This window comes from Gopherus flavomarginatus, chromosome 1 (genome assembly GCF_025201925.1).
Source record: "Gopherus flavomarginatus isolate rGopFla2 chromosome 1, rGopFla2.mat.asm, whole genome shotgun sequence".
Lineage (NCBI taxonomy): Eukaryota > Metazoa > Chordata > Testudines > Testudinidae > Gopherus > Gopherus flavomarginatus.
In genome coordinates this window covers 110,921,337-110,946,099 of record NC_066617.1, presented here as the reverse complement: position 1 = coordinate 110,946,099, position 24,763 = coordinate 110,921,337, and the positions used below count along the sequence as shown (strand labels likewise).

At 45.5% G+C, this 24,763-nt stretch overlaps 1 protein-coding gene across 3 annotated transcripts in view; it reads right to left on the bottom strand.

Annotated features, from left to right (window-relative positions):
* The window catches only part of CREB3L2 (cAMP responsive element binding protein 3 like 2), a 129,058-nt gene that overhangs the window by 21,953 nt on the left and 82,342 nt on the right, over nucleotides 1-24,763 (bottom strand). For 2 of the 3 annotated variants that reach the window (XM_050918748.1, XM_050918752.1), the window contains exons 3-8: nucleotides 9,496-9,662; nucleotides 7,715-7,802; nucleotides 6,347-6,528; nucleotides 5,658-5,804; nucleotides 4,318-4,376; nucleotides 1,998-2,066 (exon numbers count right to left, since the gene is read on the bottom strand). In XM_050918748.1, coding sequence (XP_050774705.1) covers nucleotides 1,998-2,066; nucleotides 4,318-4,376; nucleotides 5,658-5,804; nucleotides 6,347-6,528; nucleotides 7,715-7,802; nucleotides 9,496-9,662 — 712 coding nt within the window. The remainder of the gene's footprint in view (nucleotides 1-1,997; nucleotides 2,067-4,317; nucleotides 4,377-5,657; nucleotides 5,805-6,346; nucleotides 6,529-7,714; nucleotides 7,803-9,495; nucleotides 9,663-24,763) is intronic. The other variant, XM_050918751.1, reaches the window with a different exon arrangement.

The window sequence follows — 24,763 nt, the reverse complement described above, 5'->3', positions numbered from 1 at the left end:
CAGGGTTTACATGGTATACATTAAATAAAGGCCTAGGGCCTACACACTGAATGAGGAAGATAAAGAAATATTGAAGAACTACTCATTCACTGAATGAGGCAATATGATCATCTAATTAAAAAGACTGTACCATGATGAACATGCTCCAGGGGCAGAATGAAGGTTGCATGGGCCACAGGGAAAGGATCCAGCAGTGTGGAAAAGGGGAGGGAGATGCAGCAGAGAAAGGCTCTGACAGCTTTCTCTACTGCCAGAGCCTTTCACTGACATGTGTCACTACAAGCCGCGGCATGGACTCATCCCGCTTTTCACTACAGCGTGTTACTACACCTACCCTACATGCTGTCACCAGTGATGTGCAGTGTGGACGTAGTCAAATCCCACCATGACTGATGAAGGGAAACTATGCAACTAATTCTGCATATCGGGGATGTAAAGGATTTGGGGATAACATCACCTAAACAAACAGATGCTCTTTTGGGGTTTACTCTCAGAATTAAGAGCATTAGAAACTTGGGAAAACTTGGAGAGTTTTATTAAAAATAGAGCTTCTTTTCATTATTTAACGAGGCAACCTTGGGCGTGAGGGACAGATGACATAAGCAAGATTTTTAGAAAGCCTGCTGTGTCTAACATTGGGGAAGGCTGTGCTTACATGTAAAACTATCTTCCCTGGGGACAAGGGCTACTCAGGAAGAACCTTTTCAGTGGCTTGTTAAGGGGAGCGTAGTCTGTAACTGCCTACTTCCCAGTTCTTGCACCTTCCTCTCAAACAGCTGGTATCAGCCCCTGTCAGAAACAGATGCTGGATTAGACAGACCTGGTCTGATCTTGTACAGCAATGCCAACATTTTCTTGTGTAAGGTAGAGTGGGGAGATAGGCAAAGGAGGGGGGAGAAATGGCTTGGCTCTCTCCAAACAAGCAGCAGATGTCTTTATGCACGAGCAGTGTGTGGGAGACATTCTCCAGCAAATTACAGTGATACGGGGTCTGTCTCCATGAAATTAGAGATTGGATCCGAAGATTAGAAACCACACATGCCACTCAATGAGCAATACATTGGCTGCCAGACAAATAACAGGTCCATTTCTAGGTCCTAGACCTTATCTTTAAAGCTTAGCTATTTCAGTGATCACCACCTCCCTCCACACTTCTATGGACTGTGTAGGTATATATACACACCACACTCATCTGGGACATATTCAAATGGGACAGGGTATTCTCAGTGGAATCTGCCAGCACCAGAGATCAGGTTGAGCTCAGGTCTTATAACTTTTAAATCACAATGCATACGAGGCCGAATCTTTTAAATAAATATCAGTCTTGCTTTTATCTGACATTCCCTTAAGAACTAAACTGTGGAATGGTCTCTGCTGTTTGTCTTTTGAATAAACCACTTGGATTCTAACTGAGCTGAGAGGGGTGAAAAATTGGTTTCCTCTCAAAAGAAACTGCATTGCTAAACTGATATAGATGCTATGGTGATAGGCGCCTTAGAAAGATGTACGGTAGTTATAATGATAAGTAGCAACACCCGAAGAACTAATTACTAAGGGCTCTAGATCTATGCATCAGGGCTGCACTGTAGCCTTACACTCCAGGTTAGAGCTTCTCCTTTCCAAGGCCTCACGTCTGACCAGTCTTCCACAAGTTGAAGACGGCTTGATGAGATGTCTTTGCTAGTCCATCAATATCACTCCTAGATCAGTCCAGAAGCTTGCTGAAGAGTGACATGAAGAACTCACAATTCTTACCAGCCTAGGGAGAGCACCCAGACCTAAGCATCAAACTCAAGCGCTCTCATATTACATTGAGCACTCAGGCACCATGCCAGTTTTTTTACATATTTTACCTCCCACTTCTTTGTCATTAACCAGATCAGATGGATCCATTTCTCATCAGTCATTGTCCACTGCTCTGGTATTTGATCCCTTCTTTTCCAGATTTCCCACTTTTCATTTTGGAAGCATGTTCCAGTTGTCCTTTCAGATCCTACCTGTTAGTGTTCTCCAGGACTTCCACTTTCTTACGCAGCTCACTATTTTCATTTGAACAGGACTCAACCCTGAGGAAGGCACAAAGAGAGAACAGCAAACTTAAAACCAGGCCTCCATCATACTTCAACAAAGGGGGTAAAGACAGCGTTCTAAGGTCCTTTCTATACTAGGTGAAACCTTTGCAAATCTTTAAGTCTTTGACCTTACAAAATCCTGAAAAAGCCCCTGCAACTGCTACCCCAGGCATTTTACAAGTATTGGAGAGACCTGCTAGTTGTAACGTTTGGGAGGAGTTCTTCGCTTAGGTCCAGCTCATTCAATATCGACTACAGTTATTTCTTCCTGGAATAGACAGGATGTCCTGATGAGCCTCCCAGTTCCATCCACCATGCAGGGCTCCATGTTTGAAAATTACCCAGACGACTTTCTTTCTGGGAACAGTACTGTGGAACTATCAGTGTTCTAAGGCATGTGGTATATGGACCTGCCACAACAGCTCTGACAAACAGTGCTGGTACACGCACGCATTTCTGTGGCCGAGGTGGCCACAGCCCAGCTCAGGGCAGGCAGTTTGGTGGCACAGTGCCAGGAAGTGACAGGGAGGGGCCCTGTCTACAAGCATGGCAAGAGCCAACAGGTCAGAGCAGGGCCCGCCCTGTGGGATTGGAGCCACTTTGGGGTGAGTGTGGGACAGGCTCACTCTGCAACGCCCCTCCCCTCTCACCAAGGCCTACTACTACCCAGAGGCAAGACTGACAATCTCGACCCCCTTCCAAGGACTTCCTACTCCCCAGAGGCAGGACACGAGACCTCCACATTTCACCCCCAGGGGCACGATTCAACCTCTTGTCCCCCACCTGCTCCCTATTCATTTTAAATGATGCACCGCAGCTCTGCTTGAAAGGATGAAACAGACATCCGTTTCATGCAAATCACATTTCTGACACTGTGTCCCTCATAGCATAGACACAACCCTGAAAGACCACACAGCCCATGCATCTCACCCTCACAATGTGAATAAACCATGACATTTATTTCCAAAGAACATTGGTCACTTCCAAGCTGCCGTTAGAGATTGCCAAAGAGATCACATTGCATCATGTTTGGTAGTGCAAGTAAGGTGACCAGACTCTCAAACAGACAAACCAGAGTCCCATCTCAGTCTCTTAGTGGAGGGGGAAGGTGCACATAGGAGAGCTTTGCCATGTGTTTGGGACTGTGATGGGGTGAATGGGAAAGAGGCTTTCAGGGGTTTGCCCCAGGAGTGCAAGACTTTCAGCAGGAGACAGAAAGAGCCCGGGGAAATTAAGTTGGGGGCTTCACCAAAGGAGGTGCAAGGAGTTTATCAGATGAGAGCCAGGCCCATCTGGCCAAGGGCACAAGGAGAGATGAGGAAAGATTCAGGATACTTGGGAGGGGGACTAATTTGGGGCACAAGTCTCTATAGGAGGATTTGATGCTTCTTGCTAAAGCAGACTGCTAACATGCTCCTTCTCCACTTCCTCTCTCAACTCCTCCTTTACACCTATTCCTACCTCTGCCCCCATCATTTCAGGAAAAAGAATGTATTCATTCGGAGCCCAACTTCACCTGGACACTGCCTCCCGAGCGAACCATGAAAATCATACTATGTAGCCACATCGCATACCAAATACTGAAACACAGCCATGGACATATATTAATTTGTCTTAGCTTATTTAAAATCCAACTAACTAGATCTGTTAGCATGGTACTGGGACTTGGCCTGGGCCCTTTTTGCGTTAGCTCATTCACAAAATAGTTGGAGGAAGGTGGCAGGTGTAAAATGAAGGTTCCGCATAAAAGTAGCTAGGCAGCTGGACAACAGGAAGGGGAGCACAGCAGGCTGCTGGTTTTGGGGGGGTGGGGGGATCGTGTATTATATTGAAACTTGACCAATATCCTGGCTTCAAGATATTCATTTGAGGCACAAGGATATCCTCAACAAAAGCAGAGCTTTTCAGGTAAGGCAGAACAGCAGATCACTCTAGGTTTGTGTGACAAACCAACTTCAGAAAGCAGGAACCAGTGTTTTCAATGCTATGTTAACATCAGAAGACCGACTACAAAGTACCAAGTGTTGACACAGTAATATTTGCCTAACATTAACCATAAATATACGATCTTTAGAACCCCAAAACCTTTAGAACCCCTTTCCTCTTTCCTGCAGATAAATTCTGCCTGTAGCCACCACTAGGTGGCAACTGAAACACATTCTGCAGGAAACACTCACAGTATCAACCCTTCCATCTCAGCAACTGTGTCATTGGTTCATTTGAAAGGGGAGGAAGGCTGGCTTACTTCTTTTCAAGGCTGTCCATGTATTCTTTCTTCTTTCTCCTACTTTCCTGGGCAGAGATCTAAGAGGACCGGGAAAACACCACACAAAACATCTTTATAGCAAAAGGAAGCCATAAGTAAATCAATAAACAGATTTAAAACATTGGCATTATTAAATCCAAGTCTTTTTGCCACTCTTCTTTATTTTTCTCCCCTTGGCAATCAGCTCTAGAATTTCCTTGCCAAATCCCCATCCTAGTGCAAATACAGTCTTAACAAAAGCAGTAAAGTCACTCCTCTGCTCTAATTCTCTTGACCTTTTACACTACATCAACACTCAGACTTCTCTTAGGGTATGTCTTGACTACCCGCCGGATCAGCGGGCAGCGATCATTTCAATGGGGATTGATTTATCGTGTCTCGTCTAAATGTGAAAAATCGACCCCTGAGCGCTCTCCCGTCGACTCCTGTACTTCAGCTCGGCGAGAGGAGCAGGCAGAGTCGACGGGGGAGCAGCAGCAGTTGACTCACCGCAGTGAAGACACCACGGTAAGTTAATCTAAGTATGTCGACTTCAGCTACATTATTCACATAGCTGAAGTTGCATCACTTAGATTGATCCTCCCACCCCCACCCCCAGCATGGACCAGGGCTTAGAGAAAAATTCAGGGGCAGGAATGGGACAGAGGTGTACAAACACACCAGGCTTCATTTTTAACGCTGGATAACTAATACAAGCCCTGTGCACCTGCACCTGCAAAATACCTGAGGATGTGCAAGATCTGTGCAAGGATAATTTAGATGGTCAGGTTGGAAAACTTGCCCTTCTAGCCAGCCATTTCCCTTGCTGCAGGAAAAGGGCAGCACTTTGGAGATTTCAGAGTGTCCTGGCATAAAATAGCTAAGTTAAGGCCCTGGAATTGTACTGAAGAGTATGGCACTCTGATGCACAGAGGATTAGAAACATGAAAATGGTGGGTAGAAATCTCTTTCACCAGGTATAGGGGGAAAAGAGGCCTTGTCTAGACAAGCTAAAAAAGGGGTGGCTTTCTTTAAATGGAATTAGTGGACATGATTTCATACACCACTAGCACCTAGTATAGGCATAAATTAGTATCTTTACAATCTTGTTAGCTTTAATTGCTACTCAGATGCTATGATGATGAGCAAAATAAGTACCTGGACAGAGAGATATGTACTGACTAGATGGGCAATGTAAGTGGTACATAGCAGTGGATAGAAGGAAGAGTATCTCTATTAAAAAGTACAACAGTATTATGGACCTTTTTGTAGAACTGTTCTAGCCTTTTCATATGAGACATATGAGGGGACCATTCAGCAGAGCTGCAGCTTAAAATTACCTTGTTCTTTATTTTCCTGCGGATTTTCTTCAGTGCTTTTTCCTCTGCCTTTGTCAGGGGCAGTTTCGTAGGAATAGGGTACCCCTCAGCTATCAACGTCCTCTTCTCTTCCTCCGTCAAGATCAATGGACCAGTCCCCTGCAGCTTCTGCATGTACCAAAGGGATGAGGGGAGGGGAGAAGCAAAGAAACCAGGAAATGCACCCATATTAGTGGATCCTAGCACAGTTGTTCTGTAAGGCATTGGCCCCAGAAAATCTAATGCCAGCACTGGTGACCCCATTAAAATGGGGTTGTGACCCACTTTGGGGTCCCGACCCACAATTTGAGAACGGACCAATGATGAGTACTTATGAAAATCCCATCCTAGAGTTGATCACCTGCTGCCTAAAGACAAAGCAGCAAGACATCCACTATGATGCAGGTGATTGCATAGGTCATTAATCTATCAGAGCAGAGTAGTAGCTGCCAGAAGGTATAAAGGAAAAGCTTGTTACATAAAACATATCTTTTCACTTCAGACTCCAGCTCCAGATAATCAGCGGGGAAGCCAAAGCCCAACTCCTTGATTTGGAGTTTCAGCCAAAGTCTGGGAGGCTCCCCAAAAGGAACAACAAACTGGCAGTACAGAAAAAGTAAAACACAAGGTAACAATAAAAAAAATTGGGGAAAAAAGTCACCATGACTTACATGTGGTGCTGTCAGGAGAGGCGAATTGGAGAGTGCTGAAGCCATGCGCGATGTCACTTTAGCTGTGGCTTGTAGTTGGACCGGGCTTGAAGGCGGGAGGGACCTGGTTGGGCTTTGCCCTCCCTCAGAGTCACTGCCATGGCTGCTGGGAGGGGTTGGAGGCAGGTGTAGTGGATCCACTGCTGATGGGATGGAAGAAACAAAAACAGAAGGTGTTTATCCTAATGAGAGAGCAATTGGAAGCTCCAGGAGAACCAACAAATAAAAGTAGCTTTAAAACTAGAGGCAAGTTTGTACTGAGAACAACTTGTTCTGAAGGCCCTGGAGTGAGAAAGATTCTCAAGGGGAGACTTGTAAATGTGCAGCTGCCCCAGCCTTCCAGCTGTACAGCACTTAATTAAGGGTTTGAAATGAAGTGACCTTTCCCAATGGCTCACCTCTCTAAGGAGCAGGGTTAAAAGACCCTGCTGATAGATGGTACTAGGTCTGGGGATTTCTACTTCCTCCCCAAATGCACTGTGGTACAAAGTACACTCCTCCAATATGTGATATCCCCTTCACTCATGAAGCAGTATTAATGGAGACAACATCCAGCCAGTGCTTAAACTCTGCTAAGTCAGCAAAATATCCACCATCTCTTATTACTAATTCAATTCTAACTTCACTGTGTGTTAACAACAACAACTATTTGTTCTTTGTTTCCAGTGGCATGCACAACAGGCACTGTATGAACTGGGAGGAAAGAGCCAGCCACTGCCCTGAAGAGCTGACAGTCTAACAGCAGACTGTTTGGAGGGTTTAGTAGTTTAATGCTATTGGAAGGCATCAAACAGATAGCCCTCATCACTGAAATGTTTTATTTATCCAGAGTAGTACAGCACAGGTAACAGCAATATAAACATGTCCCACACAGTGCCAGCCACACTGTCAGAAGACAGGGCACTGGGCTAGATGGGCCATTGGTCTGACCAAGTATGGCTCTTCTTGTGTTCTTAAGATACAAAGTAGGAAGAGTCCGTTTCTGCTATGCTCTCCATAATTCCAAACACCTCAGTCAAGTCCCCTTAAGTTTGCCTCTTTTCCAGGTTAAGTAATCCTAGGTCTCAAGGATTCTAGTTCTATCCAGTAACTCTGCAATCAGTAATACATTACAGATGGCAGGGATTGTTTTCTTTATGAATTTTTTTTTTAAAAGTGGGTCAAAGAGGTTGGTTTCTTTAGCAGCCTGAATCAAATCCCTAGGAGACAGCAGCCTTGGTCTGGAGATTAGCAAAGACAGCTAGAAAGCCAAATAGTTCAACAGAGCACACTATGATGATTCTGCATTCTGGCTATCAGTCCAGCATCTTGGATTGGTAATTAACAAACCTTCCTTAGAAGACAGGTTCAGAAACTGATCTACTTCATGTGGCTCCAATTTAATCTCTGGAAGAACCTTCTGGCTCAACGGTTTCATCTACAGAAGGAATTAAAAAAATAAAATTTGAGTATAAGGAAACAAGTAAAGTTTCTCCGTAAGTGACTAGACCTCTTTCCCCCTCCTACTCCAAGATTTTTTTTTTTACTGCTTCTCTAGCTTCTTAACCCAGGTCAATTAGACCATTATCCGGAAAAAGTGATGCTGGGGCTTCTCTTACTGATATAATTAGTTAAATAAGAGATTACTTCTCAGGATGACATTTCAGACCGACAGGTAATGTGCACTGCACTCAAATTACTTCTCTTGGAAACAGAGCTGGCACTAGTATTTGCTGGACCAACATGCAAAGGCTTTGAGCAGGTTTCTGCAGAAAGAGTAGTATTCTTTTCGGTGGGAGGAGAGTTTGGCACTATTGAGAGGACGTCAGGAGAGTTACCATCTGGAAGGGGCTTCAGGGTTCTTGCCAGTACAAGCTGGGATATTAGGCCTAAGTTCATTTTACAAAGTGAAGAAGGAACAGGCAAAGAAAGTTATAGGCCAGAATTGGAAAAGGACACTGAGAAAGATGGAGCCCCCACAGCTGAGCACAGGGCTAGAGTCAGACCTGCTGAGTGAGTCAGTCATGCTCATTGGAGTAGCCAGTACAGCCAGAATCCTACTGTGCAACTTTTTGGCCCAAAGCAAAAATAAAAAACAAACAAACAAAGACCCAATAAGTTTTAAGAGTAACACATGGTCCTAGGGCCTGCTTGTGATATTGTGACATCTCAACTAGAGTAGTGGCACATGCTGGAGACTATGAGTTCACACTCAAACTACAAGATGGTTATGACAGTCTTAAATCTTTCAGCTTCCTGTGAAGTGACTTAATTTGCACATGAGCACTTCTGATATGCAACTGAGCAATGAAAGTCAGGTTGTGAACATAGCCTGCCCACGCTGCAGCTGGAATGACATCACCCTGATGGATTGGACACCCTCCACCACCACAGGGACGAGAAGGGAGGAGCTGAAAGAATAGGCCTTTAAAGCAGAGTTCTGTCTAATCAATAATTCTTGTATCTTATTTTCATTGACTGAAGCACATTCAAATTAAGCCCTGGTGAATGTTCTTTGGCTGTTGAACCTGTGGTCACAAACATATCAGATATGCTCCTTACTGGGCCTGCTGGGCTGGAGGCAGTAGCAGCAGTCCAAAGTGTTGTAAAAGCTGAATACATTAAAAACCCATGTAAGCGGCACAGCTGACCTTACAGTGGTGTGGAAGTTCTCATTACAAGCGCTGGCCACCCCACACAGGTGTTCTCATTTGGGTTAGGGTGAGTTTGAACAGCCTTGAGGCAAAATCGTTGTGGATAACGGAAGATGTGCATCTTGCCACAGATTCCACGGAGTTAACTGGTTAGCAATTCTAAGTGGGACTGATTCCTCAGATACTAAGTGTTCTAGAGATGTGTGAATCCCAGGCTTTGACCCTGTCCAGAAGAGGCTGTAAGTATAGAAAAGCAAATGATGCAGCCAGCAGCTAATAGTACCAGAGGCTGAATTATACAGACACATCATTTTAAAAATGAGCACTCACAATATTGTTGGAGACGAGCAAACAAGAGACACGTTGCATGTCTGGAATTCTTAAACCTTCACACCAGAAAGACTACACTGCAGTGCAAAGCTTTATGGGAACCTGCATCTATCTGGACAGGCAGGAGAATAGAAAATATGCAAGTACCATGGCATCAGATTGCAGCTGGGGTTCTTCGCCTTCCAGGGGTACAGGTGTGATGGTGAGACTGACAGAGGGGGTAAGGCCTGGCGCCTCACACAGCACAGGTTCAGTTTTTATTGTTGCTGAAGTCAATTCTGCACCCAGACACCATTCCTCATTCTCCAGGTCAGCTGGTGGGGAAAGAAAGTGAATGGCACACATTTAGATCAGAGATAAAACATAAAAACAAAATCAAAAATGAAATCAACTCCACCTTGTCCCTGACAAAAAAAAACCAGAAAAGGCAGCATTTAGCTCATTGTTATTAACAGAACCCCATACCTATTTTCAACTTATTGTTCCATGCAGACAACTGAGTCATTTCATAACTGTAACCTAACCTTAGCCCTAGGATATGGGAATAAGTGGTGAGATGAGAGAGAGGGTAATCACCACCGTATATTGCTGAAGGCTGCTAACACATGGCGGAACAAGACTAAACAAGCCATCAGATAAAGCAGCCCAAGAGTAGCATTCTACACAGGCTAATGTCAGTTTTGATCCTTCTCAGTGCCTGCATCTGGGCAGCCTTTTGCTCACTCTTGTGCTTGTTGTCATCACACAACTGCAGAGACTGAATGACACTTTTAGGAACCAAGAGGCTTTTGCGCTTCCAAAATTAAATTTCTCCCCCTCAGTGTTTTATTTAATTAGCATAAAAGGAGATAATGGCTTTAATGATTTCATAGGAGTATTGGTGACATCGTGATTATCTCAGCTTCCTCCCCAGAGCCGCTGGAAGTCACAGCATAAGACGTGCACTTTGACTGGCAGCAATTAAATGTACATCATGTGTTGGTAGAGCTATAACAATGCCCAGATTATGAAAAGCTCAGCCATCAAGGGAAACTCAATGGTATTCAACTGGCCAAGCTGGATTATTTGCACTGAGGGCCAGGATTTGGTGGGGGTGGCAGTATCTCTACAGACTCTCCAGTAACACACTGGTCAATGCATGTGGTGAATCAGAGCACTTGAGGAGAGAGCCATGCTCTACTTGCCTTGGCCTAAAGGACAAGTTAGCCTGCTCTAAAGTCAAGAGGGTAAAGGTGATAAGTCAGGAGGATTCCCACTTTTAATACAAGCCCATGAAGAGCCCAAAACAACCGCGCTATTACCACCACATCTATCTATGAATTCTGATCATTGCATCCTGCCCAAAGAAGTTACCACTGTTGTTCAGTTGTGTAAGCTATTCATCCCCCCTTTGCCATGTTTTTGGTTCAGAGTGGCTGTGTTTCAGTGGTGGGATAGCTGGGTAGTATGGATATCTATCCAAGCAAAGGATTTTGCTCTTTCTGCTGCTTCCCTATCCTGACTACACACACACACACACACACACACCAGGAAAAGCAAAAAGCCTTTGAATGCCTATATATTGATGCACCATGGAAGCTCAGTTTGTAATGGACTGTTTTATAGCTAGGGTCCTACCAAATTCATGGCCATGGAAAACGCGTCATGAACCATGAAATCTGGTCTTTTGTGTGCTTTTACTTTATATTATACAGATTTGATGGGGGAGTCCAACATTTCTCAAATTGGGGGTCCTGACCCAAAAGGGAGTTGCGGGGTTAGGGGGTTGCAGTATAACCATCCTTACTTCTGCACTGCTGCCTTCAGAACTGGGTAGCCGGAAAGTGGCGGCTGCTGACTCAGGGCCCAGCTCTGCAGGCAGCAACGCAGAAGTAAAGGTGGAAATACCGTACCAGGCCATCCTTACTTCTGCGCTGCTGCTGGTGTTGGCTCTGCCTTCAGAGCTGGGCTCTAGCCAGCAGCCACTGCTTTCCAGCTGCCCAGCTCTGAAGGCAGCGCTGCTGCCAGCAGAAGCTCAGGATTACAGGTAGCAGTACCACAATCCACCCTACAATAACTTTTTGTAACCCCTCCCTCCCACCCACAACTTCTTTTTGGGTCAGGGCACCTACAATTACAACACTTTAAAATTTCAGATTTAAATAGCTGAAATCATGAAAATTGACTAAAATGGACTGTGAATTTGGTAGGGCTCTATTTATAGCATGCCACTCACAAGTACTGCCAAGGCAGTATCACTCCACCTGGGACTGAAACACAGCCTTTCTGAGCTAGAATCATGCAATACAACAGTGACAAACAGCTTATACAGCTGAACTGCAATGGGTCACTTGCTGGTGGATTCTCTGCAGCCTGAGGTCTTCAAACCACAATCTGAAGACTTCAATAACTCAGGCATAGGTTAGGGGTTTGTTATAGAAGTGGATGGGTAGAGTTCTGTGGCCTGCTTTGTGCAGGGGGTCGGACTAGATGATCACATTGGTCCCTTCTGACCCTAGAATCTCTGAATCTATAACTGGGGGGGACGGAGGAGGGAAATATTGACACATTACAGCCTATATGATTTTATAAAAATATGCTAATGATTGAATATAATGTAACTGAAATATGCTTTATGCAAAAGGTCTCTTGTAAGGTATCATTACAAAGCTTATAATCTACTGAGTGTGATCATCCTATTTGTATAAATGTAACACTCTTGTATCAAACCAGAAATATGAAATATAACTCTAAAGGCCTATTGTAATTATGCAAAGCGTGGGCCACTAATGGGCAGGCAGGCCTTCCTGTAAGTCAGGCTGGGAGGAATGAAGGCTTGAAGTCATGCAGTGACATGTGATCATGTCACCTAAACTGGAATCCATCTGGAAACTGGAATCTAGTGTCTTTCCATTGAGAAGGAGAGGGTGGGAACCCACAGAGGGACAAAAGGATTCCCACCTTATGCAAAGGATATATAAAGGGGTGGAACAGAACTTAGGGTACGTCTATACTACCTGCCAGATTGGCGGGTAGTATTCAATGCATCAGGGATCGATTTAGCAAGTCTCGTCTGGATGCGACACATCGATCCCCAAATCAATGCCTGTACTCCACCTCGACAGGAGGAGTAAGCGTAGTCGACAGGGGAGCCACGGTGGTCAACTTGCCGCTGTGAGGATGGCCAGGTAAGTCGAACTAAGATACTTCAACTTCAGCTACATGAACAGCATAGCTGAAGTTGTTTATCTTAGTTCGAACCCCCCCACTAGTGTAGCCCAGGCCAAAGGGAGGAGAGGAGCCAGAATGAAGAATCCCTTAGCTACCACCTGAGCTGGAACAAGAGCTGTACCAGGGGAAAGAATTGTGCCCAGGCCTGGAAGGTGTCCAGTCTGAGTAAAAAACTTACTGAAGCATCTCTGAGGATGAGATGATCTGTATTCAGTTTGATTAGAAATAGATTTGCGCATTTCATTTTATTTTGCTTGGTGACTTACTTTGTTCTGTCTGTTACTACTCGGAACCACTTAAATCCTACTTTCTGTATTTAATAAAATCACTTTTTACTTATTAATTAACTCAGTATGTATTAATACCTGGGGGGAGCAAACAACTGTGCATCTCTCTATCAGTGTTATAGAGGGCAAACAGCTTATGAGTTTACCCTGTAAAAGCGTTATACAGGGTAAAACAGATTTATTTGGGTTTAGACGCCATTGGGAGTTGGGCAGCTGAGTGTTAAAGACAAGCACACTTCTGTGAGCTGCTTTCAGGTAAACCTGCAGCTTTGGGGCAAGTAATTCAGACCCTGGGTCTTTGTTGGAGCAGACAGAAGTATCTGGCTCAGCAAGACAGGGTGCTGGAGTCCTGGGCTGGCAAGGAAAACAGGAGCAGAGGTAGTCTTGGTCCATCAGTTGGCAGCTCCCAGGGGGGTTTCTGTGATCCAACCCGTAACAAATATATTTAGGTAGAACAAAGTTATTGGAGTTCAGACGCAAATGTGAAGCCTTCATCTTCATTTTGCCTGCTGGTATCAAGACTGTACACAATGTTGCTGGCAATTGAGTAACTAGAAGGAGGGAGACAACGTACAGTTTTGATACTAGTTATTACTTTGCGGTGTAACCTAACTTACTCTGCTGGCAAAAAGAGATGTAATTTGAACAGACACACTGAGGGGGTTAAAAATGAAAACCTATACCCTGTAATCAGAAACTTCAAACAGCCACCCCAGCTCTGACAGGGAGAATAACTGTATAGTGAGAGCTAAGACTTTTTTTTTTTTTAAATGTCTATGCCTGAAGTCTTCTGAACAGCTTAAAATATAAACATACATTTAGAGACAAGGGCAATACTGCTGAAATTTCAACTCAGGATAAAGGACACCATGACCTCTCAGCCCTCCCCCCACGTCCACTGCCTTCCCTGCCACAATGAAAATTTGCATTGTACTGAAATGGAGTTCCCTTCAGTTTACTGTGTGTGGATTATTTAGATTTTTAAAACAATATTCTCTGCTTTGTCTGGACAGTAAATATCCTGTGGCACTCTTCACCAAAGCGAATCTTTTCTTATGAACTCTGCCAAAATGTTCCCTCCTCTCAGCTGTTGTGCAATGTTCTGTGCATTAGTTTGTTACTTCTCTTCTCCCCAGAGGTGGCCACATTTTAATGGTGCTGTAGTTTGTAAGCCACTTTAGGATCTTTTGGGAGGAAAAGCACTCTGTTAATTTACATTCATAATGAACTGAAGAAGCAGCCTTGAGAGTTCTCCTGAGACACAGGACATAACACAAATAGGAGGCCCTGCCCTCTAGGCTGTACTTGGTGATTACTAACAGTTCTAATCACTGATTTCACAAGGGCCTGGCTGCCATGACAAAGAGAGACATTTATCATTCTTAAAAATAGTCATTTTGCTGCACTGGAATCTCCAGAGGCCTCAGTAACAGCCACTTAGTTCTGCAGAAGTTATTCGGAATTATTCTAGCCCTGAAAAGCCAGTTTAACCAATCAAATACTCATCAAGGCAGAGATAGTTTACCATTGACGTACTATATTTAACCAGGAAATTATTATAAGGAACTTCATCTGGCTCTTTCTTGACAATCATCTCGTATATACACATGAGGAACAATCTCAATCCATTCAATCAACTCTTTGAAAGTGTGCAACTGAAACATGTACCCACCTGACCAGAAAGCTACAGGTATTCCCTTCCCCTTGCCCCCACCACTCCAGAGCAGAGTGTACCTTAAAACATTTCATTGTCATCTTTGCTACCAAATCTCTTCCTAAGGCTTCCAAACCCTGGCTCCAGAAGACAGTGTTATACTGAAAGTACTGCTGTTGGCTGCCAGAACTCTCGCGAGCTAGCAGTGTTCATTGAAACACCAGAGTTCCATTACGCCTCAGCTTCATCAAGGATTCCAACAAAGGGCCTTCATTGGATCCTTCCACCCACCATGGATTAATACTGAGCAGTAATGAACCTAAGTGCACATTATATATCCTAGTCTAACTTTTTTCTTCTGGAGACTTGATTTTACAAATGGATTTAAAGTCATTACTAAAGCCATGTAATTTTTAACTTAGCCTCTAGCAGACATTTGTCCATTTCTTAAAACCACCACCCACTGTCTCTCAACAGGTAGTTTGAAGCATCGCTGTTCAGACATTAGGTGCATTGGCAGAGGTAGGTGGGGGCCCTACCACTGGAACAGCACGATGGCGCTAAAAGGCCAGACAGATATGTTTGCAGAGCTGTATGCTGCTTGCTACTTGCCTGAATACTACAATCCCCTCATTTTCACAATCCTCAACATTCAAATGTATTGTCCCTTAAGAAACAAAAAATAATGGAGGCTGATGACATCTGACAAGTGAAGCTGCAGCCTGAGTGCTAGCTTAGAACAGAAGGTGAAGCTCATACTGCAGCGGACTCAAAGCTTTATAAGAAAAACATCCACCCCCATCTCCACGGAAAGAAAATGAGAACCCACTCCACAGTGAACCAAACAGTGCCCTTTACTCTGTAAAGGGCTCATGCCTGTTTAAAAGCCCTCACATGCTGCTGAAGGCATCACTCATAGCAAAGTACAATATCCTAACTCAGTGGTCTGATTTACACTCTTTTGCAGCTTCTGAAAGGTAGCTGGCCCCTGTCTCTATGAGTAACTGTTTCCTTGTGCTCTCTGTCCATCCCTCACCTCACAGGCTCTTGTCACTCAGCATTACTCCTGCTACCCTCACTCAGCACGCTCAGAGGCAAACACAAGCCTCGTTTATTAAGTCTGTAATGTTAGATGCCAATCCCACCCCTCTCTACCCCACCCCCATCAGGTGAGAGGCTGCATTCATCTACAAATAGTTTCTTTTACAGACTTCCAGATGGTCTCCCCACCCACTTCCCACCCTCCCACTGCTACCACCAAAGATAATGAAACCAAAGCCACTGAAACAGTCTTGACAAAGGAGGTACTGTCTGGTAATCAAACACTGGGGTACTTTTCAGACTGGTAAATTAACTAGTGGGGGGGAGGGACAGAAGTACAGTGATCACACTACAGCCGGGGTAGTCAATAGGCAGACCGCAGGTCAAATCCGGACCACTAGATGCTCTGAACAGAGCCCAAAATACTTTTATTTACTTATTTTCTTCTTCTCTGAAGTCCTGACCTTGACTATACCTTGATCAAGAAATTTGGACCTTGTCAAGAAATAATTGATTATCCCTGCACTACAGAATTACAGTTGCCAACTGTCTAATCACACAAACTCAAACACCCTTGCCCCACCCCTTCCCTGAGGCCCTGCCCCACTCACTCCATCCCCCCTCCCTCACTTTTACCAGGCTGGGGCCAGGGGTTGGGGTGCAGGAGGCGGTGTGGGCTCTGGGGTGGGGCCGAAGGGTTCGGAGTGTGGGAGAGGGCTCTGGGCTGAACCTGGGGCATGAGTGTGGGTGTGGGGTGCAAGCTCTGGAAGGGATTTTGGGTGCAGGAGGGGGCTTTGGGGTGCAGAATGGGGTGAGGGCTCCAAGCTGGGGTAGGAGGTTGGAGTGCAGGAGGGAGTGTGGGGTGTAGGCTCTTCCAGGAGGTGCTTACCTCAGGCAGCTCCTGGTCAGTGGTACAGCAGAGCTAAGGCAGACTCCCAGCCTGCCCTGGCCCTGTGCTGCTCCCAGAAGTGGCTGGCATCTCTTCGCGGCCCTGGAGGGGCAGGGGGCTCTACGTACTGCCTGCGCCCACAAGCGCTGCCCCTGCAGCTCCCATTGGCCACAGTTCCCCATGGAGGGTCTGCAGTGCGGCACCCCCCGCTGCCCAGGAGCCCAGCTGGGGAGCCACTTCCCACCTGGCCGAGGCCTCGGGGGAGAGAGGAGGAATGGGGGCGGGAGCAGAGCACATGGGGAAAAGTGGACAGGCCAGTCCACTTTCAAAAGGTGGGAGGGCCCTGGGCCCCCAACACCCCCTATTCAGTGCAGCCCGGAGGGAGGCTGCATCCCAACTCCCAGCCCTGAACCCCCTCACAGAGCCAGCACTCCATACTCCCTCCTTGCACCCCAACCCCCTATCCCAGCCCAGTGAAAGTGAGTGAGCGTGGAGGAGAGTAAGTGACCAAGAGCAAGGGGAGGGGAGAAATGGAGTGAGTGGGGCAGGGCTTTGGGGAAGGAGCGGGGCCTCAGGAAAGGGGCAGGGTAGATCCTGAGTTGCCCTTAAATTCAAAAAGTGATCTTGGTCATAAAAAAGGTTGAAGACCACTGATCTAGGACCATTAAAGCACTGCACCACTGTTCCCTCTCCATCTCTGAGAAGTGAGCACTGAAGCATTTATTGTGGAGAGTTGGAGTGGGAAAGGATTACATGCACTTTTCAAAAAAGGTCAAATTTGGAGGCAAACAAACAGCCTTGATGCCTTGACAGCATCCTTTGCAAAATGAGCTATGGGGAACTTCTTTTCACAAACAACATTTTGCTCTGAATTAATGGGAATGGTCCAGGTGTAGGTCAGTGAAGAATTTGCCCCACTTTATGCAGCCTCCATTTCATTAATTCAGTATTTAAGGCAAACCGCTGACAACATATGGGACAGGACCCTGTTTGTATGAGGCATATGAAGATTAACTGGAGCTTTGATTTTGCAAGTGTCTCCACATTGTCTTGTTTTTTTGGTTTTGGTTTGTTAGTTTTTAAAAGAGCCCATTAGAGAATAACACTGCCTTGGCAAAAACAGGATGGGTATTATTTTGGGGCAACCCAACTTCTGCGCCTCAAGCTATAAAATTGCAAGATGGTTTTTGCCACAAATGCCAAGTCTCGCTTTTAGTCAGGGCAAGTTGCTTCAAGTCCAGGAGCAACCACAAAGCATTCCTGGGTACAGCAGCACAGGGAAGAAGGCAGGTGTGCACCAAGGATAATCTCAAATGCACGGCCCTTCAGGGATAAGGGGAAGGAACGTACAGCCACCTGGCCACAGTTTATCAAATGAACAGCTAGTTAGCTGATCACAATGCTGCCGACCCTTCTCCCTTCACACACCCCCAGGAGGCTCCCAAGGCAGAGTCTGCCAACAAAGTATTTCATTTTCCTCAGGGTCATAAAACTCCAGCAAGACATAGAAGCCTCAGCCTCCAGATTCCTGCTATTTGCTGCTCTCTTTTAGTATGGCTATTTGTATTACATTAGCACCCACAGGACCCAGTTAAGATCAGAACCCCACCGTAGTAGGTGCTGTACGTAGCAAACATGGTAAGAGACAGCATCTACCCCGAAGGGGTACACAATCGAAACAAACAAGATAGACAAAGGATAGATGGGGAAGGAGATAAGAAGAGATTTACCCATTGCTGGTCAGTGATAGAGCCAGGAATAGAACCCAGGTCTTTCCTATCTCCTAGTCTGCTGCACTATTCACTGGTCCATGGTGCCTCTGTTGTGTTTCTATCTCCTACTACTTTTTGGGAAGGAGTGGGATGAAATATTTGCCCCTGTCTAGTTGTAGTAGCAAATAAGGCATTTTCTTGAGGTTTAAAACTTTCAAAAGGGGACCTAACTCCCCAGAAGATCTTAATATGCTGTGAGAGCTTCTATCTGCATGCCCCACACAGGAATGTCTTGCGCTTAGAAATTATTCAGAATCCTACTTTCATAGGAAGCCTCTGCAACTGTTCCCCAAACCCAGGGCTCATGGTTAAGTTGAAATAAACTGTAATGCAGGAAATTAACTCTGGCATAAGCTCATCAACTCCTGGAGCATAGTTTCTATTTTCATGCTATTGTCTACATATCTCCCCAGGCATATATGTGCTCTGTCTAGGTGGAATGCAGCCAATTTTTATGCTTTGCTCCTTATTCACCAACTTAGAAAAGCACCAGAATATAGTCAGCAAAGGGTAAGTAAATGGTTCACAGATCTATACATTAAAAAAAAAAAAAATTAACAGATTCGCCCTGAAGATGGTCAGTGTAGTTTACAAATTTTATGCAGAATTTAATGCCACAATAGAGTCTGAAAATTCCAACAGACACCAGGCATCCCTTGCACATAGGCTGCAAAATAGCTACGATATGCATTGCACCCATATTACCAGACATTTTTGGATTGAAGCTTTCAAACAACATGAGTTCTGTAGATAACCTACAAATATACAGAAAAGATTTTGGAAAGAAATTAACAATATATTTTGCATACATTGAACTTTAAAAGAATTATGAATTAGGAAAATGCATTGTTAAATAAGGCCCTGATCCTGAAAAGAGTTAACCCTATACTTAGCTTTACTCATGTGAAGTCAATGGGACTACTCACAGAAGTGAAGTGAAGTGAAGTGAAGTGAAGTATGTCTTTAAGTGCTTGCAGCAGTGGGAGGTTATTTACAACTTAGCATTTCTTGAAGATATAGCCATGAAAATTATAGTTGTAAGTCTTAATTTTGGGTTCTATTTCTGGGTTCTGCCACTGGCCTGCTAAATAACTTTGGGCAAGTCACTTCATTGCTCAGTTTTCCCCATCTGTAAAATGAGGATAATAATATTGACTTCCTTTTTAAAACCCTTTGAGAGCTATGGATGAAACCCATTATGCAAGAGCTAGGTATTATATCATTACTACTCCCTATGAGAGACATTTCTGATGTATCCATTTGATCTGCGTAATCTGTTCATAGAACAAGAACTTTTGGATTCATACCTTAGGCTCTAAAGCAGCATGTCTGAGCTCAGTTTTGTTCGGTCCCCATTTGGGGATCATAGAGGTAAACCTTGTGGTCCTGAACTGACACACACAATGAAGCAGAAACCTCTGCAAGTCCCTCCCTGTGTACTACATGTACTAGGACCCTGCCTCAAACTGAGAGGCCAATCACTGATGGCTCTTTGATAGCCTGACGGAGGGATTCCCTCCAGCAGAAATTCAATATAAACTCCACCACCCTCTCCCCAAGTGGGTGGACAGAGGGGGCTTCCTCTTCTTCACTCCATCACTATTCAGAATTTGTCACCTGCTGCTAGGACGGCAACACAATTTCCAGTGAAATTAAATTAGAATCTCTGTTACTAGGGAAACGACCTTCAATTTCCAAGGATATTTTAAAAAGGCAACTTTATCCTTTAGGAAATTGGATGTGGGGAATGAAAAAAAAACCACTTCTACATCGCTGCTTAACCTCTCCACCTCCACCACCCCCACCATGCCTTTTATGCAAGTGTCCTCCCATGGAGCAGCTATGTTATATTTAGTGATTCACCAGAGCCATGATTCACCATAAGGCTGAGGGCCTTCAGCGAGGGATTTAACAGTCACCTGCCCACTCCCAATTCAAGTAAAAATAATACATAAGTGGTAACGGAATGCTAAGTAGCAGATCTGCTAGAATTACATAATTAAAATACATCAAGTTAAAAACAACTAAATAAAAAAGAAACTCAGGAAGTTAGTTTACAGCCAAAATATATATCAGAACATTTACCGTATATACTCATTCATAAGCCAATTTTTTTTTTTTTTTTTTTTAGTAAAAAAGGGAAGCATCAGAGAAAGAAGTCAGCTTATGAATGGGTATGGAGATGGGGAGAAGTGGGACACGGCTCCCGCCCTCCCCCCTCCCACCCAACATAGGGCACAAGGAGAGGCAGCACAGCCAGCAGAACCAGATGGGAAGAGGTGGGGCCGGAGTCTCTCCACTTCTGGCCGTGCTGCGCTCTCCCGACCCGCCGAAGCAGCTGCAGCTCTGGGGCTGGCAGGCTGCGGCCATGCCACTCGGCCTGCTGGAGCAGCTCCAGCCAGGCGAGAGACATCCCTCCGTGGCCTGTCCCAGGTAAGGTGGGAAGGGATGGGATGGGGAAAGTGTGGGAAGGTCCTGGCTCACGTGGAGGTGGTCACGTGGGGGTGGTCACAGGGGTTACTCCCCTGACCCTCAGCTTCTTCCCCCCAAAATTTCCCCATCAGTTGCTGTCCTGGCCCATTAGGGTAAGCGGCTGGCAGGCTGGGACATTTGTTTACTTAGGTTTACCTCCATGCCTGCGGACGCTCGAGGTAAACCAACCATCCCAGCCCACCAGCGGTTTATCCTGATGGGCTGGGAGCCACAGTTTGCCCACCCCTGAATTATAGGGTCAGCTTATGAATGAGACATAAAAATTTGCTATTATTACTTACCAATCTTGGGGGTGAGGGTTGGCTTATAAACGAACGGGCTTATGATTGAGTATATATGGTAATTTAATAAGCAGCCTTGGCAAAGTAATGGGTGGCAAGGCATGTGCTATAGAATTGTTACTTGTGGTGCAATGACTGCAACTGGTAGTTATTGCTTCCCTTTGAAAGTACATACGATACGTTCACTTAGGCTACATCTACACTGCACACCACTGATAGTGGCATGCAGGGTATGTGCAGCTATGCCCCACAGTGAAAAGCAGGCTGCATGTGGGTTGTAGTGTGTAGCTACACACAGCAGTGGGGAAAAGGTTCCATTTGGCAGGGAGGCAGCGGTACCTTTTCCCCAGTGCTTCCCTCCTGTCAGAACCTTCCCCGGAGGAGGGGAACAGCTCCAGCAGCAGGACACTACAAGCTAAAAATAGCAACATAGACGGGGAAGGCACTACTTGGGTATGTAGAGAGCTGTGTTGGGTAAACACCTTAAGGGTTCAGGCATGTCTTTATTCACCTAAGCAGTGCCTCACCATCTAGAATGCTATCTATACTTGTGCTAGGGAGCATGCAGCATATGTACCCCACACACAGCTGTGAAGAGCGTGCAGCATGGACGCACCCTTAGTATTACAGGCTAAAGGTCTCATCCAACAATGTTCCTACTCCTCTCCTCCCAGTCAGTACACACTGACTTCAGCAGGAGTAGAAGGCACTCAGCACCTTGCATGGTTGAGCAATAAATGCTTATTGCTAGACCAGGGTATTAAAGGGTTGTTTTTTTGTTTTTTTTTAAAAAGCATGCTAAGTTATTGCCTTCCCCCACAAAACAGAAAAGCATCTGTGTGTGACATCATGGTCCAGACACCCCATGGGGGCAACAGGAGGTCTGAATTCCAAAGAATAAACAATTGAATCAACTGACTGTATACATTATTATTGTACTGTAAACGTATTGAGTAAGTTATCACACAAAAACTGGTGACACACTGGCCATGAATATCATTGTGTGATGTATGGATGGTTGGAATGTAAAGAGTTATGTTCCTAAAATAGGTTTTGGGGGCAGACTTGATAAACAAGCCTGCCATAGACAAAGGAATGTATATTTACCTGTCTGGATCAATCTTTGTAAGCCATAGACAAAGAAAGTACACTTAGGGTACGTCTACACTATGGGATTATTCTGATTTTACATAAACCGGTTTTATAAAACAGATTGTATAAAGTCGAGTGCACGCGGCCACACTAAGCACATTAATTCGGCAGTGTGCGTCCATGGTCCGCGGCTAGTGTCGATTTCCGGAGTGTTGCACTGTGGGTAGCTATTCCGTAGCTATCCCATAGTTCCCACAGTCTCCCCCACCCCTTAGAATTCTGGGTTGAGAGCCCAGTGCCTGATGGGGCAAAAATCATTGTCGCGGGTGGTTCTGGGTAAATGTTGTCAGTCATTCCTACCTCCGGGAAAGCAACGGCAGACAATCATTTCACGCCCTTTTTCCCTGGATTGCCCTGGCAGACGCCATAGCACGGCAACCATGGAGCCCGTTAAGCCTTTTTTTTTTTTTTTTTTTTTTTTTTTTTTTTTTTACAGTCACTGTATGTGTACTGGATGCCGCTGACAGAGGCGATACTGAGCGCTACACAGCAGCATTCATTTGCTTTTGCATGATAGCAGAGACAGTTATCTGTCGTTCTGTACTGTCTGCTGCTATTATGGGTGCTCCTGGCTGAGGTCAGCCGGGGGCGCAAAGGCAAAAATGGGAATGACTCCCCGAGTCAATCCCTCCTTTATGATTCCTAAAAATAGAGTCAGTCCTGCCTAGAATATGGGGCAAGTGTACTAGAGAACCAGTGTATCAGAGAGCACAGCTGCTCTGTGCCAGATCCCGCAGAAATGATGAGCTGCATGCCATTCCTGGGGGGTGCCCCTGCAACGACCCCACCTGTTGCTTCCCTCCTCCCCCAACCTTCCTGGGCTACCATGGCAGTGTCCGCCCCATTTGTGTCATGAAGTTATAAAGAATGCGGGAATAAGAAACAGTGACTTGTTAGTGAGATAAAATGAGGGGAAGGCAGCCTCCTGGTGCTATGACAGTCCAGGCAGGACATTAAGCGGTGTGGGGGAGAGGAGCCAGCATGCCACTGCTATGACAGTGGAGCTCAGCCCCCAATTGCTATGATGAGGACAGTTACCAGCCGTTCTGTACCATCTACTGGGAATGACCGAGAATCATTCCTTTTTCACCCAGGCGCCCCCGGCCAGCCTCACCTGAAGCCAGCCAGGAGCACTCATGGGTTAACAACGAGGACGGCTACCAGTCCTACTGCAGGGTCTGCCACAGGGCAGGGGAGAGGAGTGGATACTGCTCTTCACTGCTGCAGCATCGCGTCTACCAGCAGCATTCAGTAGACACAGGGTGACATTGAAAGAAGTCAAGAAATGATTTCTTTCCCTTTTCTTTCACGTGGGGGGGGAGGAGTAAATTGACGAGCTATTCCCTGAACCACACTGGACAATGTGTTTGAACCTACAGGCATTGGGAGCTCAGCCAAGAATGCAAATACTTTTCGGCAACTGCGGGATAGCTGGAGTCCTCAGTACCCCGCCACTCCCTCAATCCATGAGCGTCCATTTGAGTCTCTGGCTTCCCGTTATGCTTGTCAGGCAGCACTGTGTAGCCTGTAGATTTTTTTTTCCAAACGCTTTGGCATTTCGTCTTCTGTAACGGAGCTCTGATAGAACAGATTTGTTTCCCCATACAGCGATCAGATCCAGTATCTCCCGTACGGTCCATGCTGAAGCTCTTTTTGGATTTGGGACTGCATTGCCACCCGTGCTGATCAGAGCTCCACGCTGGGCAAACAGGAAATGAAAATCAAAATTTTGTGGGGCTTTTCCTGTTTACCTGGCCACTGCATCCGAGTTCAGATTGCTGTCCAGAGCAGTCACAGTGGTGCACTGTGGGATACCACCCGGAGGCCAATACCATCAATTTGCGGCCACACTAACCCTAATCCGATATGGTAATACCGATTTTAGCGCTACTCCTCTCATCGGGGAGGAGTACAGAAACTGATTTAAAGAGCCCTTTATATCGATATAAAGGGCCTTGTAGTGTGGACGGGTACAGGGTTAAATCAGTTTAACACTGCTAAAATTGGTTTAAACGCATAGTGTAGACCAAGCCTTACATATAAAGGTAAACAAAGCAATCAAGCTACCAAGCAGCTGAGGAAACTGCTTAGTAAGCACATCAGGGGACAACTGGCACCCCCGGAAAATCCTCCTGGCTCTTGAGGCCAAGACAATGGACTTTGGGAAACATAAGGGGAGTACAAGATAGCCTAGTTATCCATCACTAGATGGATCATATGAGCAGAAATTAATAAGACTGGGACTTTTCAGGTTGGAAAAGAGACAATTAAAGGGGGATATGATAGGTATGGGGATGGTGTCCCTAGCCTCGGTTTGCCAGATGCTGGGAACAGGTGACAGAATGGACCCTGGATGATTACCTGTTTATTCCCTCTCAAGCACCTGGAATTGGTCACTGTCGAAAGAAAGGATACTGGTCTAGATGGGCCTTTGGTCTGACCCAGTATGGTTATTCCTATGTTCATCACTTAGGGGACATAGAGACCAGCACCCTCAGAGCCTGTGAACAGCGAATCCTCTTGACCTGAAAGGCAGGAGCTGCTGAAAATTTGCTGTGAGAAAGGGTTTTAGGCAAAGGCATAGCTTGCTCAAATTAAGTTTTAGGCACTAAAAAGCATGGTTTGTGTTTTCTTTG